At 40.7% G+C, this 18,332-nt stretch overlaps 1 protein-coding gene across 1 annotated transcript in view; it reads right to left on the bottom strand.

The window, feature by feature from the left end:
- Window positions 1-3,359: 3,359 nt before the first annotated feature.
- Window positions 3,360-18,332, bottom strand: part of LVRN (laeverin) — a 43,811-nt gene continuing 28,838 nt past the window's right edge. Inside the window, 8 exon segments of the mRNA XM_030005502.1 lie at window positions 3,360-4,083; window positions 5,581-5,656; window positions 6,903-7,043; window positions 9,167-9,337; window positions 14,180-14,287; window positions 15,002-15,096; window positions 16,017-16,170; window positions 17,238-17,293. Coding sequence (XP_029861362.1) covers window positions 3,937-4,083; window positions 5,581-5,656; window positions 6,903-7,043; window positions 9,167-9,337; window positions 14,180-14,287; window positions 15,002-15,096; window positions 16,017-16,170; window positions 17,238-17,293 — 948 coding nt within the window. The 3' untranslated portion in view covers window positions 3,360-3,936.

Below are 18,332 nucleotides of genomic sequence, written 5' to 3'. Positions count from 1 at the left end.
TGAGGAAGTTATCTCCCACACACTCCAGGAACCTCCTAGACTGCTTGCTCTCTGCTGTGTTGTATTTCCAGCAGATGTCTGGAAAGTTTAAGTCCCCCACAAGAACAAGGACATTTGATCGTGAGACTACTGCCAGCTGCTTGTAGAATGTTTCATCTGTCTCTTCAAACTGGTTGGGTGGTCTATAACAGACTCCCAGCACGGTGTCTGCCTTGTTGGCCTTCCCTCTCATCCTTACCCATAAGCACTCAACCTTGTCATCACAATTGTGGAGCTGTGTACAATCAAAACACTCCCTAACATAAAGACCCACCCCACCACCTCTCCTTCCTTGCCTATTCCTTCTGAAGAGCTTATTGCATCATCCATCCAGATGTCATCCATTGCAGCACTCCAGCCATGGGAGTTGTCCCACCGTGTTTCTATGATGGCAACTAAGTCATATCTATCCTGCTGCATAATGGCTTCCAGCTCCTCCTGTTTATTGCCCATGCTGCCTGCATTGGCACAGATGCACTTGAGCTGGACTATCGATTCCACCCCCAACATTGGCATGCTGCCCTCAGGCTCATCTCTGGTGAGCATAGTTTTATCCCCTTCCCCCTTCAAACCTAGTTTAAAGCCAACTCTACGAGCCCCACTATCTCATGAGCGAGAATCCTTTTCCCCCTTTGAGATAGCTGGACTCCATCTGTTGCCAGCAAGCCTGGTGCCATGTAAACGTCCCCATGAGCAAAAAACCCAAAATTCCACCGATGGCACCAGGCTCTGACAAAAACAGCCCATTGCACACCAGAATTGTAGCCAGTCAGGGGAACACATGGCACCACTGCTCAAATATATTTAAGAAAGAGCAGCTGGGGGGCAGGAGAAAATGAAAGAAACAAACTGGAGGAGACATGTGGAAGAGCTGCAGACACAGCCGGAGATGCACGCTTGGGAGAAGGTGCTTGATGCCTCCAAGGCAACTGAGGCCTGTGGGCAACGTATGCCAGGGCAGGGACACTGGTGAGGGGATATTGGCCCTGTTCTAGATGAACAACACAGGATCCGAAAGAACACAAAGAACACAACATAATCCTTCGAAATACCTCAGGTTGAGTTTCTCTGGGGAAAGAAAGCAAGGCAAGCAATGCACTGAAGAGGATCCTGAACTTCTCCCTCTTTACCCCATTCTCCTCATTCCCCTTGGATCTTCCCTTGCTCCTGTAGCTTCCCTCATTTGCTTTCTCATCTTGTCTCCTCTTTGAACCCATGGTCCTTTCACCTCTTTTCATCTTCCCTTCCCAACTATTCTGGACTAAACTTCCCATGACAACATTTTACCCCTAAACCCAGCAGGCCCAAACCATTTCCTTCCAACCATGTGTAACCACTCCACCTCTTCCTGAGGTCCTAATTCTCCCTTACTTCTTCCACTATACAATCTCTTCCCCACCCTTGCCATCTCCCCTGAGTCTCCTGCCCTGTCACACATGCATGCTGTAAAGGCAGAACAAGTGTAACTTTTTGACTTCTATGCTCTCAGGGCAGAGAGGAGGACTTAAGGCAAAAAGCTAGTCTTTTCCCATCATAGCTACTTTTTTTTCCCCTCACTACTAAATCTACTAAATCCCTCCGGTCTATCAATGACACACCTGCTCTCACTGGAAACTGCCCCATACACACACACGTCTTCACAATTACATGCCCCATAACACCTACACAGTCTGTTTAAGTTCTGTACAAGCTCATTTCCTGAAGTCCCATCCATATCCTCATACTCATTTTCAATGAACTTCCTTTCACCCCAACTCCCTTTGCAATAAAGCAGCTTTCCCAGCTTGCCCTGGATTCCTCCCATGCACCTCTCCTTCCCTTTCTGCATCTCTCAGTTGCCACTCTCCAAACCTCTGTGCTCAACTTGTACTCAACACCAGCAAGAACTGCCATTGTGCAGCTGTCAATGTTACATGCCACCAAGTGGAAATGTGTGGACTCTGATAGCAAGAGCAATTCAGATTTGCTCCTACTCAGGCAGCTTGCCTAGCAATCATCTTCACTATTTGCCTCTGTCACAAAAACTGTGCTCCTATTCTGCAATACAGAATGTCAGCCAAGAGGCATACATTAGTCAGGAGCCATTATTTGAAAATAATTCTTATTTAAAATTGTTTTAGTAATTGTTTACATATTGGCATTTCTAATTAAGAGTTTTGTTCAGTGCAAAGAAGAAAAAGATAACAAAAGAATAATAAGGAAGAGTGGTTAGAAAGGAAGAGTAGTTACTCATGGTTGGAAGGAAATGGTTTGGACCTACTGGGCTTAGGGGCAAAATGTTGTTACGGGAAGTTTAGTCCATAAATCCTGCAACAATTACTTTCTTGAGCTTTGCTTAGCCCATACGATGAGGTATGCAGAGCTAGTGATTAACTAGTGGGAATGACAGGAAATGCTGAAGCAAAACCCTTCTAACTCATCACAGCCTTGATGACTTCCTTTGCTTTCTGAATCAGCTTGATGAAGATTTGTCAAGAATGCACACAATTTTCTTTGGCATTACCCTTAACTGGATCACATGCTAGAAGTCAAATGACTCCAGCACAAACCTGGTTGCATCAGTTGGCAATTCTTGTACACTAAAGGGGTCCTCAGGTAGTCTCAAAATAGCTACAGTTTTTCTTTTCAGCCATGGGGCACAGAGAAGATACATTGCAGCCAACATGACAGTGTTTTCCTTAAATGTATTAAGAGGGTGCCAGTGAAAAATTCTTTGTATTAACAAGTCTGGGTTTTTATTCCTTGTCTCTTCGTAGTGCAGTGCTCTGGCTTCTTGGGTTTCCTGCATTCCCACATAACATTGTTTTCTACGTTAACCTGAGCACCAGTACAGTAATTTTGTCATAATAGTGTTACCCCACAAATAAACAAATTGCATGGGCTGAGGATCCCATACTTCTTCAAACACAAGCTAGTATGGTTGGCTAATACTAATGGACTGAACTCTGTCTGTCTGCCACCTCAAAATAATACTGCGTAAGCAAGATGATTAACCCTACGTCTACATCAGTGAGCAGCTCAGTCCAGTAAGAATGGAAACACTTGGTGATGTTCCAGAGGGGTTAGTTTAGACTAGTTGCATTCTAGTGCCATGGACAAAAGGACCATCAGATGGTGGTGTCTATCAGTTGCACACCAGGAGCTCATCATCTCCTAGATAAATTTCATCCAAAAAGAATCCAGTTCACACACTCCACGACTGTCCTGGGGGTTGAAGCATGCTAAATGGAGACAACTGGGAGGGTGTCCTCAAAAGCACATTCCTAATCAAACACCAATGTGAATGTAGACACATTAAGTACAGACCTGCTAAGGAAAAATAAAGTTTGAATGACAAGGTATTCATTTATTACAATGAAAATTGGAGGTCTCTTTAGTCCTTCCCTCCCTACAGCTCTGAAGTAATTCTCAAGTTTATGTTTCATAGCAGTGTTCTAAATTACTGTCCTCTTCACAACTTACAAACATAGAAGTGGAGAGAGACAGATTAAATGATTTGCCCAAGATGACAATAAAAATCATGAGCAAAGTAGAATATAAAACTTTTGCAGCTTCCTCGTGTGTTTTTTCCACAAACTTGTACCACACCTTTCATTCTGATACTCAGAAAAAACAAAGGATTTAGGACTATATCTATATGTTAGGTTATTATTAGCAACACATCCCTACTAACAACTCATCCAGTAGGAAATTAATTTACAGAAATATAATATGAAAATCTATATCTCGTTTCCTTTGCTGAATCTTTCTTTTCTTTGTGAATGATTTTAGCCTGACTTTCTGGTGGGAAGACAACCACAGGACTCATAAAAATGTGCTTTTTTAATTACATCTTAAAATGAATACCAAAATGCTAGTGAATCACACTCTAAAATATACTGGAAATTGTTTTCCAAGTCAATCATCTACATTTTTCTGTAACCAGCTGGCAACTTTGATTAGCAGTTCTCTCCTTTCCATATTTTCAAATTTTGTAAACTCCAGTAGTAAAGTAGTAGCCACTCTCTCATCCTCTTCCAGTGTAGCATTATAAAAAACCTGCAACTGAAGACATATAAACACATGAGCTTAGTTCGCATAACTTCACTTGCAGCAAGCAACTGCGTACCTGACAGATGCTTTAGACAGAAGTGTACAGAAAAGGGGGAGACAGCAGAGACTAAAGAGGGGATAGCACAAGCTTACTGATTTACACTAAGGTGGGAAAGCTCCTTGCACATCAGAAATGTGCCCTTTTGCTGTCCCTCTAAAAATCCTTTCAAATGCAGCCAACTTCACTAGTACTGGTGGTACCACACAGTGTCTAGGACTAGCTGGGTAGCAGAATCCTCTTGTGCTGCCTGTTCTACAGTCACAGAACAATAAATCTTTCCCATCAGTCTAAGGAGCAGAAGATGAGGGGACTGAAGAATAGCAAAGAGATACATGGGGGGAGTGGGAAACAAACAATAAGAGAAATGAGATAGATGTCAGCGTGACAGCCAGCAACCTAACATGCCAGCAGCCCAAGTTTTAGTACATTTCCTGGAGACATCATGGCAAAGGTGATCTCTACAGACAGATTTTAAAGACGAAAATGAGACAGCTTTGATAACATTTATTGGGACCCAGTTCCAAACATGAAGGTTAATTTAAAGGCTGGCACTGGGCTATTGCTTTTGCCATCCTGGGGAGTTAACTTGCCCCTAAAGAACAAAAGGTGAAAAACTTATAGTTCATGAACATCGAAGGGAGGTTTCTTTGACTTTAGGAGCTAACTCTCTGTATTGCTCTCCTCATTAAGCATCCCTTCTCAGTTACTCTCTGCATGCATGCATCAATCAAGAGCAAAAAAGGGAAGCAAATATTTTCTTGTAATGACAGATACCAGCAGTTTGGGGCTGGCACAGAAATGTAGATCACATGCAGACAGCACAAAAGCTGAGCTGTTGAGAAAAGCAAATAGTATTTTGGGAAAGAATCTGGGGAGATTTGGACTAGAGGTGAAAGAACAAGAAAAGAGTATGAAATCAGCAGTGATAGTTATTTATTAGTCACAGGCACTAATGTGGATTATTGTGGGGAATAAAATAAGACAGCCTACAGCCACCTCCCACAGATTTCCACCCTTCAGCAGGTTTCCCAAATTCCATCCCCTTTTTCCAGATGTACAGCAGCCCAATTAGAAAGTATTGTTCATGGGCTCATCTGGGCTGCCACACAGTCAAAAGGAATGAACTGTGTCACTCATCTAGGCCATCTCATCAGCACATGGCCAGGCAACCTCCTACACTGCAGCCACACAGAGCAGCACAATGTCCATCCCTGCACAAAAGCCCACTTTCACGCCATGCTCAACAACCAACTGCACACACAGACTGCAGGGCTGTGGGTGGATGTTCATATGTTTATTTCTCAGATGAGGAAGTCTAATTTTTCTCAATGTCTCAGCACAGCAACGTTATACAATATAGTCTATGATTTCTTTAAAAAATGAGGGATTTAAAAAGCTGTATTTACAAACTGGCAATAAAGTTAAAACTGACTGCTTCTCTGATTTACCTCTTGGAGCTGTACATCTGTATTGACATATCTTCCCATGACTTTTAATACATCATGTAATAATTCCTTCCCATACCTGTAAAATTGAGATAAAGGTCCTTCAAACAGCATATTAGCAATACACTACATTTCATCTCATTTCAAAATACTCCCACTACTTAGTTATTATTTACCATGTTGGAAATACCAGCTAAGCTGAAGTTTGCAACTCTGTACTCTTTTTCCCCTTTTAAAGAAATATTATTAACATTCAATTTAGACATTTGAGCAGGATGAAACACTAATTCCCCTTCATTTTCATTTCCCAGCAAGATCTGGTATTTCTACTTTGGTAACGTGAATTCTTTGCTTAAAATGGATAATCTTTGTGAGCCCATATAGCCAAACTGCGCTAGAAAGGCTAACCAATAATGATTCTAACAACTTCGTGTTTCTGTTCGTATCTTGAGGATGGCATATAAATTAACGCCCACACTAGTCTTTTAGTTTGAAAATAATGGATAAGTTTCCCAGCAAATTTCTCATCAGTATGGAACACAGAAGAGCTTTGTAAGGGAATAAGTTGGTGTGACACAAATCTGCTACAACTTGCCTTTTCTAGCGTTAACCATAAAGATACACATTTGAATGCTCCCAGATGGCTGGTTCTGGTTATGCTGCCACTAATGGCTCCCAATGGACTCCTCTGCCACCAAGAGCAGCAGGAACGTACTCTGTCACAGACATGCTGCTTTTCACCATTACCACCAAGGAGAGAGGGAGTCTTCAAACAGATATCAGAATACTTGCTTTGCTCGAGACAGGTAGGCCAAGCTCACCTACAGTTTAACTGCATCAGTGCAGGTAGGCTGGAGATGGGTTAGGACTTAAGTCAGGGAATAATACTGTAGTTGGTCCTTGCAGTGCTCATAACCTGTATGCTCCAATCCCCCATCTCTCCATACTCTCTTTGGAAACGAGGTTACAATCTTACTCCAGCATTTTACACCCACATTTGTGAAATGCTAGTAGATAAACCCATTTCTAGAGTCAGATTTTCCAGGAAATTTAACACTCTAAAAGCACTGAAATAGTCATGAACAGACCAATTTTTAAAGCATTCTGTGTCTGACACGAGCTCTTCTTTGACTTTAAGCCCTGACCAGAGTTGAATCCTCTGAAAACCCTGCTCTGCATACTTAAGGAATTCCATCAATCATTACAAAAAAGCTATCTCTGGAAGGAGAATCTGCACCTGGATTTTACAGCTCAAACATAAAGATGGAGGAAGAAGCCAAAGGGCCACAGAAGTAAAGGGAACCCAAAGCTGTTGCTTACCATACCTTTCACTTAAAAGTGGCCAATTTTCTGTAACAAATTCCCAGGCTATACGGTGCCCAATATCCTTAGTTACCACATATAAGATTATGACTGAAGTACAATTGGAGAAAAATAATGTATCGCTGAGTCCATATTGCAGGTATCTGTTAGAAAAGAAGGTAATAATTGTACCTATCACTTGCTGCTTAACAGTGATGGTCTGGAAATATCATGCAGTTCAGGAATATTCCTGTCTCAACAAATACCACAATGTGGAAGGTTATACCAAAGTTGGTGTCACTCTGAGCTGTGTATTCAGCTTGGGTTTTGTCTTTACACTGGTGAAATCCCCTGTTCTTGCACATCAACCCTCTACTTCTCAGTAAAGTGAGGGTGTAGCACATCAGATGGATATATGTGCTTTTCTTATCTGTGTTACAGAAAGCCAACCACTCCTACCAGCCAACCCTATGCAAGGGCAAACTGCTCCTCAGTTTCTGGAGGAAAACTTCTCACTTTGGCATGACACAGATGGAGCCTAGAGAGTAAGCTAGCAGCAAGACACTCTGTTATGCAAAAGGGACCTGTTTATAGGGTTCCCTATAACAAGACCCAATAACAAGGGGTCTTGGATGCTTTCATGGGTGTTAAGGCATGATTTCAGAAGTACTTAAGGAACTACCTCTCAATGATGTCAGTGGCAGTGAGTGCCTGAATATCTTGAAAAAGTAAGTAGCTATTCTTTGCTGCCTCAGTGTATCACCTTGCATGCTTCTACTTTCAAGGAGCACTGTTAAAGAGTTATCTTCTCATACGGTCTTGCAGGCAGCTGCTTTATGGGTAGAGTAGGTGAGCTGGGTTTTGCCCATTTGCATGCCACCACCATGCTTAACAGGATGGACAAAACATACTGAGGGCCAGGAAAAGCCCAGCTTAACATTCCTCACCCCAAAAGACTTTCAGGGTGTCATTTAGAAAAATAGACTGGCTTATCAACTACTAAGGCACAGGGAGGAAGGAGGTCATCACCACTCCTTGAGTTTGTCCAGGACCAGTGCTAGCCTGAGCCAATGAAAAAGTCAATAAAGGACCATAGGTTAGGTGGAATATCAGCATAGCTAATTGGACATCTCTTTGCAACCCATCTTGCCTTCTTCTTAGGCATATTTGTTCTGTCTTCTCAAATGACCGCCATCACAAGAGCAGGTGGCTGGCAGGAGAAACATCTCTGCTACTTTGAGAGCTTTAGACCCATTGAATTTATGCCAATTCTTGGATGATCATTCTTTAGGCCATCACTGGCAAATTTCTGTCCTTTGACGAATTCTTTAGGTAATGTGGACATGACAGATTCGAGAATTCAGCTACAACATCTTTTTACTGATGTAGTGAAAAGAGTTTATACAGACGCCAGTGCAAGATAATAAATAAAGTATTCCAAACTGTGTTCAGGAAGTGTTTGGACAACACTTTTGATATATGGCTTAACTTTTAGGTTGCCCCATATGGAGTCAGGAGTTAGACTTGAGGATCTTGTGGATCCCTTCCAACTCAGGATATTCTATTATTCTATGATTCTATGAAGCTGGAAATTTAAAAAATTACTTTCCAGTGTAAGCCTGCACTTCAAATGGTGAACAGCTTGCTATTTTCATTTTTGCCCTTAACCTGGGTGATTTGGCTCCCACACAGAGGCTAAATAGACTATGACACTTTAGTTTGGAAACAAAATAAGCAGGGGAGAAGGAGTATGGGAAAATGATATAAAATCATAAATGGCAGGGAAAAATGTCGAAGCAAATTATGATAATTACCGTTTCTTACCAGAGAGTAAGGGCAGCCAATGGGTTCCAAGTTAAAAAACAACACAAAATAGGTTTAAAACAAACCAAAAGGAAGCATGCTTTCATACAACATGCAATTATACTATGGGATGTGTTGCCATAGTCTGCTATAAAGCCTGAAGGTATACTTTTAGTTCAAAAAGGTCACTAAATACATTGACAGAAGACAGGCCCAGTGTTAGACATGACACACTAGTTACCAGCTCAGGAAATCCCTTTCTCAGTGATTACCAGCATCTGGGATGTTATACCAGCAGAACGATCATTTGTGTTTGCCCTGTTTATCATACTTTCTCCATAAGAAAACTCTTAAGATTCTTCCAGTGGTCTGTAAGACATATGCTTCTGGGGCAGGGAAACCTCTGTCAGATTTGCACAGTACAGTATTTGTGTTCTTATGATTTACTTCTATATACACAAACATATACTTTGATCAAGGTCACCTGTAAAGTAACCATGACTCTTTAGCACAGCTCATGGCAGAGAGCAGGATGTCTTTATCCTCCTTTGTGGAGTCAGTATGGTTATACATTTCCCATGCAAAATTCCATTCTTTATCACTTCCCACTGCAACACCATAGCAGCAGACTGTTCTTCTAATTAAAAAGGGAATTCTGCAAAGCAAAATATGATTAAAAGGTACTGTATTGTTGTAAAGTTAAAACCAGCAGTTAACACATAACTGAAAACAAATGTTTGTTTACAGTTAAAAGATGCACAAGAAAGGAAATATAAAATAGCAATCTAAATAAAGCTAGGAAATTTGATTGCTTTATTCATGATTTAAACATTTAAAAAGCATGCAGTTTAAAGGCAAACCAAAAACATTTTTTAGAACAACTGGATCAAGCTATCTTGTGTACATACAGTGTCACTGCCACTCTTTCACAACCGAGCCTAGGACATAGATCACACCATTAAAGAGTGTATGGCTGCATATAAGCATCATCCCAGACAAGCCCTTTCAAAGTTTCTTCAGTGAATGCATCCAGTAGGAAGAGCCATGTGCAGCACAAATGGAAACAGAAGGGACATTCTCCATGCAGCAGGCAGCCTCCTGTTACTCCCACCCCAGGGGAGAGTCCTCAACATGGTGATGAATTTCGTAACAGAAACTAAATGCAAACATTATTAGTGTAATACTTCACTTCCTGTGCAAAGGCTGAATAGAAAATTTCTCCCGTGGCAATGATGTGTCCCTGACATTAAGACATTGTCAATGCTTTCCAGTGATAGCAATGTATTACACCATGCAAGCTCTCTGAAAACAGTTTAAATTAATGGTATTTTGGACTAATTCTATGTAGGAGAATGGGTCCCATTGCTACAAATGAAATGTTTAACTTCCCAATGGCATGCTGTTAATCTGTTTAGCATTACATAAGACCAAGATTGTAAGTAGAGGTGTAAAAACTATATTCCATTAGATCAGGAGATAGAATTGGAAAAACACACAAGTTTCTAGTCACAAAAGCCATTCTTCAGGCCCAAAACTGGAAGCAGCAAATGCAAATTTAAATGTAATTTGCAAAGAACTCCTGTGAGTTTCAGTAGACCATCCTAGAGAAAATGGGGATGATACCAGCAGAAAGAGAGACAATATTCGTCAGAAGGAAGGCTATATGACAGCAATCCTCAAAGCAAAAGGTAGAGACAAGTAAGTTATAAACTTTGGAAACTAAGAAAGACTAGTGGGAATGAGGGAGAGAGTCAGGTGTTTTGCATGACAGACACCACTCGTTAACAAGTGCAAGATGCAGTGATTTTGATAGTCCTGTTGGGGATTTCACCAGCATAATAACAGAAAGCGTGGATACGTTTTATATTTACTGAAAAAAAAAGTTTAGATTCATTTAGCTGGATATGTGCTGGAACATAAGGGATTTGCCACCGAGAATGATGCTTACTGAGATTGAGTGGTTATGTCAAGGCAAAGAACAGTCCTGCGAGGAATCCTTTTATGACAGATCTTATCTGAGTTACAGAGTCTAGTAATTCGTTTAATAATCATTTCATAAGACTGCAGAAAGAGGCCACGGTAGAGTCCAGCAGAGTAAAGCTGCTTTGCCTAAAATACAGCTATTTATTTTGCTACTGCAGCTGTTCCAATAGTTTCAAGAAAATGTTGGTTACTGAGTGTAAAGTTGTGGGTTAAAGAGCAAATAGACAGCTCAGTGTATCATTTGGCTGCAGCTCTGATGTTCAGCGTTCAAGGCGGGCTGTACGGGCAGCCTACTATGGGACAACAGTCTACTGGCTGCTGACATCTACAGTGGCCCCGAAGTGGTTTATGTTGTTCAGTTCACAGAGGAAGTCCACTGTGGTCCAGAGGGACTTTGAAGCTTGAGGTTATGTTAGATGAGGGGTGGGGCTTATTAATCTTGATATTTTTTCTGGGAGTGATTGTGTGGTTTGATATTACTGGCCTGCCAGGATTCTCTTGTTTCTGGATCTTGGGGAGGATGCAAAAAAGCTGCTGGGAAGCAGGGTGGATTATTTTACGTTGTTTTCCTGAAGCCAATGCAGAAGTGACATAGTGATTTCTTAACTTTTGAGAGAAACAGCAGTATGTGGTTACCTTTAGTAAATAACTAAAATGTACAGCAACATTGTCCCTCCCTATAGACTAATTTCCTAGACATTTCCTAGACAAGCCAGTATAGCAGCACAGAGAATACATTAATTTAGCTATCTCCACTTCACTCCTAAAGCAAAAAACAGTAAAACTGAGTAACTGGCTGGGAATCAAGGCTCTTAGTTCATTATCTCCATGGAACAGATAAAAATGGACCGTATCAAGTCCAGTTAAGTTCTGCCAGGAACTGTTTGGAAATGTTCAGCTGAAAGTTGATCACTTTATCTGAAAGGGAAAAGCATTACTTCCTTCCAAAGATATGAGAATCCTACGGGGTTCTACCCGTGGCAGAACAGCTATACTGTGCTGTTATGAATTTTGCTCTCAGAATGGAGAATGTAAGAGCATATAAAGGAAACTGCCTGTGAAATATGAGTCAAAAGTTTATTGTGCCCTTTTCATTTTCTATCCAGCATATGAAAAGCATCTTTAACTGAACAGGAACTGTGATCTCTCATCTGAAACCTAAGAAGTGTCCTACCTCCTTGTATTGGGTTTGTGTGGCAAGGTTTTGGTAGCAGGGGGGATTACAGGGGTCCCTTCTGTGAGAAGCTGCTAGAAGCTTCCCCCATGTCCGACAGAGCCAATACCAGCCGGCTCCAAGTCGGACCCGCCGCTGGCCGAGGCCGAGCCCATCAGCAACAGTGGTGGTTCCTCTGGGATAACAGATTTCAGAACCAAAATAAAAAATGCTGCGGAACAGCAACTGTGGCCGAAGAGAGGAGTGAGAACATAAGAGAAACAGCCCTGCAGACCCCCAGGTCAGTGCAGAAGGAGGGGGAGGAGGTGCTCCAGGTGCCGGAGCAGAGATTCCCCTGCAGCCCATGGGGAAGACCATGGTGAGGCAGGCTGTCCCCCTGCAGCCCAGGGAGGTCCACGGTGGAGCAGATCTCCACCTGCAGCCCGTGGAGGACCCCACGCCGGAGCAGGTGGGTGCCTGAAGGAGGCTGTGACCCCGTGGGAAGCCTGCGCTGGAGCAGGCTCCTGGCAGGACCTGTGACCCCACAGGGGACCCACGCTGGAGCAGTTCATGAAGAACTGCACACTGTGGAAGGGACCCACGTTGGAGAAGTTTGTGGAGGACTGTCTCCCGTGGGAGGGACCCCACGCTGGAGCAGGGGAAGAGCGTGAGGAGTCCTGCCCCTGAGGAGGATGAAGTGGCAGGGACAACGTGTGATGAACTGACCGTAAACCCCATTCCCCGTTCCCCTGCACCGCTGCGGGGGGTTGGTAGAGAATCCGGGAGTGAAGTTGTGCCCGGGAAGAAGGGAGGGGTGGAGGGAAGGTGTTCTGAGATTTGGTTTTATTTCTCATTACCCTGCTCTGGTTGATTGGCAATAAATTAAGTTAATTTTCCCCAAGTTGAGTCTGTTTTGCCTGTGACGGTAATTGGTCGAGTGTTCTCTCCCTGTCCTTATCTCTACCCATGAGCCCTTTGTTATATTTTCTCTCCCCTGTCCAGCTCAGCAGGGGAGTGACAGAGCAGCTTTTGTGGGCACCTGGCATCCAGCCAGGGTTAACCCACCACACTCCTGGGTTTTTTTCCTTAAGACATGATCATTTTTTTCACTTAATAAAATTCACAGTTGTATTTTTTCCCACACTTACAGACATATGAAGTGTGAGGCTCTAAAGTCCCTTTGAACTTATCTCAGTGCCAGGAAGGACAGCAAAATTAATCTTCTCCATCTAATTCAAAACCAGATCAGCTAATATATTTCACAGACTTTTCAGCTCTTCAACTGAGATAAGGTATGTAGTATACCACAAGGAAAAAAAATATTCCAAATATTATTAATAGGGGAAGATAGGTGACTATTCTGAAAACAGCCTGAGAACTCAGCATAGCATTTTTTGCTTTTAGTGTGGGATAGTAAGAATATTCTGTCTGGAACATAACAATATATTTAGATTATTTAAACTTTTCAGTTTAACTGCAAAGCACAATTTCATTTTTATGAGGATGATCACTACAAAGCTATTTAAAAAAACATAAACATAAAAGTACAAGTTCAGTTTACTTAGCTAACTACATGTATCAACAGTGATACAAGTAACAACAAAGTATTTATTACAACTACAACAAATAAAAATAATAATGAACTTCAAATATTCACTCACCAGTGCCAATACTATTTGACTATTGCACAGAAAAACATCAGAAGAAAGAGGGAGGAAAAGAGAATAAGAATTTCAATACATTATAAATTTTCTTTAACAAGGCAATACTCAAATACAGAAAGTCTGCTCCTGGTAGAGCCCAGGCTCCATCCTCACAGACCAGAAACCTGACCACTAGGCTCCAATATCAGCATAAGAACTGACAGCTGTTCCCAGCACCTCTTTATGTGAATACAGAACATGCAAGGCAATTTGATGGGCTCACCATGGGCAGATGCCTGTATTATACAAACATCATTTCACTCAGTATTGCTAAGAGAAGTTTAGAAACTGAGTTGGTGTACATGGTAACCCTAAGGCTGGACTGCAGTAACAGGACTGGACAATAAAGGATATTAGCACTAATCTGAGGTTCACCTGTTATGTGGCTAAACAGATTTTGGTCTTCATGGCAAAAATTTGCATCCTCCAGCCTGTAAAGTCTATGTAAAAAGCAGTAATTATGAAATCATCATAAAGTGGGGATTTGGGAAAGAGGCGGGGCGGGGGGGGTACAGTTAGGCTTAAATTCTGTCATTCTGTCAAGGAAGAAGAGCAGTGTACAGAAGCATTTCTCATTCTGCCTCCCCTATGGAAAACCCCTTTAACTTTCCACCTCACTTATGCATGCACACCTCTAAGAGCACATTATCATTCTTACTTGTACTCAGGGTTGTCCATCCACTTAGCATACAGTTCAGATGACAGGTTCAAACAGTCTTGGAGGCCCAGCCAGCATGCTGTTGCAAAAAGTTTTTCCAAATACACTCTTGAAGAGAAGCCAAAACAGCAAGAATAAAAGATACATATTCCACATTTGGAGTACTTGAACTGTGTTTGACCAGCACAGTTTCAGCACATGATGCTGCTAACCCAGGAGAACCTCTACTAGAAACAGTTGAGGTTTAATTAAAAAAAAAAATAATTAAACTACCAATAATGGGTTCCTGACATCAATATTCATGGACATTAGTGAAGCTACCAATGTACTACAATTTGTCTTAGTTTTTTGTGTGGTTTGTATCCCTCTTGGTAGTTTTAAGAGACTAGTTGCATCTAGTCCAAATCACTCTGACATTCAAAACTGTGGCTGCAGTGGCCTTGCAAAATGAAGTATTTTAACGTTCTAGTGATTGACACATAAATCGTATCTGAAATTCATTGCTGTGAGTTTTTCCCCAACTAGCAGCAGCCTGTTGAGCCTGTTCTTCACTAAACAAAAGCTACCACTCAGATCATTAAACTATCATCTTTTATGCTCACCACATAGACTGTATATATCCCAAACTGTCCTGATACTGCAGTTTCATTGGAGGTGTCATCATAACACACACTTATAGGACAGTAAAAATAAAAACTGAGTTACATTCAAATTAATTAGAGCATTCTTCTGGTAGCTTGTATTTAAATTTACAGAGGCAAACTGCAGTGTATCAGATCCAATCACATCAGAACAAACTTTTGAGAAAACCAGAATACTTACTGAGCAAAATAGTCATCTTCCAAAGCATCAACATTTTGACGAATAAAACCTGCATAATAATGGTATATTGGCAACATTCTCTTTAAAAGGTATTTCTTTTAAAAGAAGGGAAAGAAAAATTACTTTCATTTAGACATAAGTTTTTTTATTTTACTTTATTTATCTTTACTCAGATTTATCCTAAATATTTACCACTATTAATTTCTTGACAACACAGCACATTAAAATAAAGTATATAAGTTGGGTGTAAAATTCAATACACCTGTACATCCATTCAAACTGCGAAGTTACCATTTCACATCACTAGGACCTTTGAACTCATTATGAAAGAAAATAAACTCTCATCCTCAGAGAAAAAGACAGAAAAAGAACTTCTCAACAGAAAAGACTTCATTCTTCTCACATACTTCAAACATACCTTTATTTTTACAACTTAAGAGAACTACTATTGTGGAATTGTACTTCAAACAAAAGTGAAATCTTCTTCAAATAGAAGTCAAGGAAATAAATAAGACAGTATCATCTCAGGTAGCTCAAATATGGGAGAGAATCATCTCATTTAGTATCCAAACCCGATTCCTTCTTTCTCTCCATGAAGATGAACTGGAAGGCAGTACAAACCACAGAGCACATACATACCATATACCCTTTATACATAGTAGTGTTACTCCCGTTACTTGCTACTGACTATTTACTACTGACTGATAGCTGTATTTTCCAGATCCTTGGTTTTACAAAAACCTAGGATCAAACTTAATATAAAGAATGTGAATATATTTCTGCTTTAAAATAAGAATGGCTCAAGATTCAATGATATTTATCATTGACTAATATATACAAATAAGTACCTCCTCCTTTTTAAAAAAAAAAGTTGACAAAATCATGCAAAGCGAATGACAAGAACTATCACCCATCATAGTCATCATTACATTCTTGAGAATTTAGAAAGCATTCATTTTAGTCTGATTTATTTAAATGGCCTAGTATCTTTGCTAACTAACAAAAAAGGTGGTACCTTTAAAAGTGGATATACTTCATAGTTCTTCAGAGTACTTTCCAAATTCTCAGGTACTAGGTTTAACAAGACCACATTCCATATGAAGAGTTCATCTTCTCTGGCAAGGTACTTTGTTAGTTCAAGCGCTGTTTCAATCTGAACGTATCCAAACCTATTTGAAAATAAAAAACCTCACACTTGAACATACCTATTCACATTAATTACCTACCACAAGTATCTGTTTATTTAAGAAACTGACAATAAAACATCAAGATACTGCATGGAAAGTGATCTAGAAAAGACATTGGAAAAATAAAATAAATATAAAACAATGGTGCTTTTATGAGCTGAACTCTCAAAACATTTATTACAGAGCACAGTGCTACTATCAAAGTAACAGGACAAATGTTAGATTTAACAACTTCAGCATGGCATTTCTGTGCCTTAGTGTGGAATTAGCACAGAATTAATTTCTTCCCAATAAAATTACAATTCAAGCCCCTCTCCTCCAGAACAAAAACATTTCTAGTGTACTTACATAGGAGCACAGTTCTATACTTCACAGTTACATTCCTTATTAAATACTAGTTTTGAACTCTCTTATGAGAAAGGACATTTTTATGAGAGGAGGAATGGGAATTTTTAATTCCTGGTCTCAGAGGTACCTCCACAAGCTCTGAGGGGGGGCAGTATGCTTTGGCCACCACCTCCCTGAGCTCCCACATCATAGGTGTCTGATGCTTTTAGGGTCTCTGGTAAGTTTGAGGCACAGACATATTTATTGCTTCTTCAGCTCACTACAGTACTGGTGATCTCTCTAGCACCACAGACACAAACAACCGAGTCATCCATCAGCAAGGGAAATGAAAGACGTATTAAGAGTGATGCAGGACAGCATAGCTGAAATAGACCAGAATAAATTGAGGGAAATTCAGACTGTTCATTCAGAATCTTTTTTCTGTTACAACAAATGTAGGTTCGTCCCTAAAAAACTCATGGCAGTCCCGTTATTTAAAGTATTTCCTAAGAGCAGGAACAAAAGTTAAATGCAATTTTGAAAGAAATCACTGACTACTGATGGAAGAATGGATTAAATACTTAACTCCCCCACCATTTTGTCAAAACAGCTGTTGTTTTTCTGACGCACATATGGGTAGGAATGAACAAAGCAGAAGTAGCAATGTTGAATACAGTCATGTAGTTTAATCGTTTTCTATGACAGATTCAGAACATACTTACTGTGTCAATGCAAAAACATCATCTATCAGCTGGAACCTGCTGACAGCGGGAATAGCCTGCAGAAAGCATTCAAGTGGTGTCAATAGATCTAAACATGTCATTAAGAGTTTAAAAAATCTTTACTATGTTTCAGAAGGATAAGACAAGTCCATAACACTTTTTCTAAGCTGAAATCCTCTACAAAACATCATAAAATGGATCCTGCATTTTAAGCTAAAATAATGTACGTGTTTTTAGGGATGTTTATATATATAAAAATATATAAATATACAGTTACGTAATATATTTATATATATAAATGTACAGCTACAGTACATTAAGCATGGAATTTCAAGACCCCTCTTACTTGCATGCTGTAATGAAAATTAAAATACAGAAACACTACATATCCTAAAAATATCCTAGTTATATAGTTTCAGTACATTTTTCTTTTTGAGGCTTCAGTTCAGAATATGTACTCAGATTAGTCCAGAGCAGAGTGTCTGGCTCTATCATGAATTAAATGACTGAGGCAGAGCTGTGGGTGAACCCCTGCCTACAGCTCCTGCTCTCACGAGGACTGCTGGTCCCTCCTCAACTCCACCCCTTCAGCTCAGCCGCTGCTTGAGCAAACCTTCCCACGGACCGGTGCCAAAAAAAACCACCAAGTCAGCACACACCTAATTTCCTGCTGACTTAGATATGCTGTGAAAGAAAAAAGCCTAGAAGAAAGGAAGCCAGTGTGCCGTAGAAAGGTTTTAACCACACTGCATGCTCTGTTCGGCCTCGCGTCCACACCTGGCTGCACTGATTACTATTATGCTGAAATCTTAAACTTTCTCACTGTTGTTACCAAAACGAATGAGCTGACATTACTACTAGAGCTTCTAGGGTTAGGCAACATTAAATACTATGCAACCCCATATACAGCCACAGGTATAGGCTGTTCTGTGCCACTTTCACCTTCAGCCCAAGCTGTGGCAAGTCAGAAGTGGGATGAAACCTACTCTGAGTTATAGTGTCTATAGAGGACTGAAAGAGCCCAAGTAGAACTGATTGGATCTTCTCTTCTAAGAAAAATCTCCACCAAAAAAAAAACCCCAAACCAACCAAAAA

The sequence above is a fragment of the Aquila chrysaetos genome, chromosome Z (assembly GCF_900496995.4).
Source record: "Aquila chrysaetos chrysaetos chromosome Z, bAquChr1.4, whole genome shotgun sequence".
Taxonomy (NCBI): Eukaryota; Metazoa; Chordata; class Aves; order Accipitriformes; family Accipitridae; genus Aquila; species Aquila chrysaetos.
The sequence above is the reverse complement of the archived record's forward strand: the minus strand, read 5'-3'. Positions and strand labels throughout refer to the sequence as shown.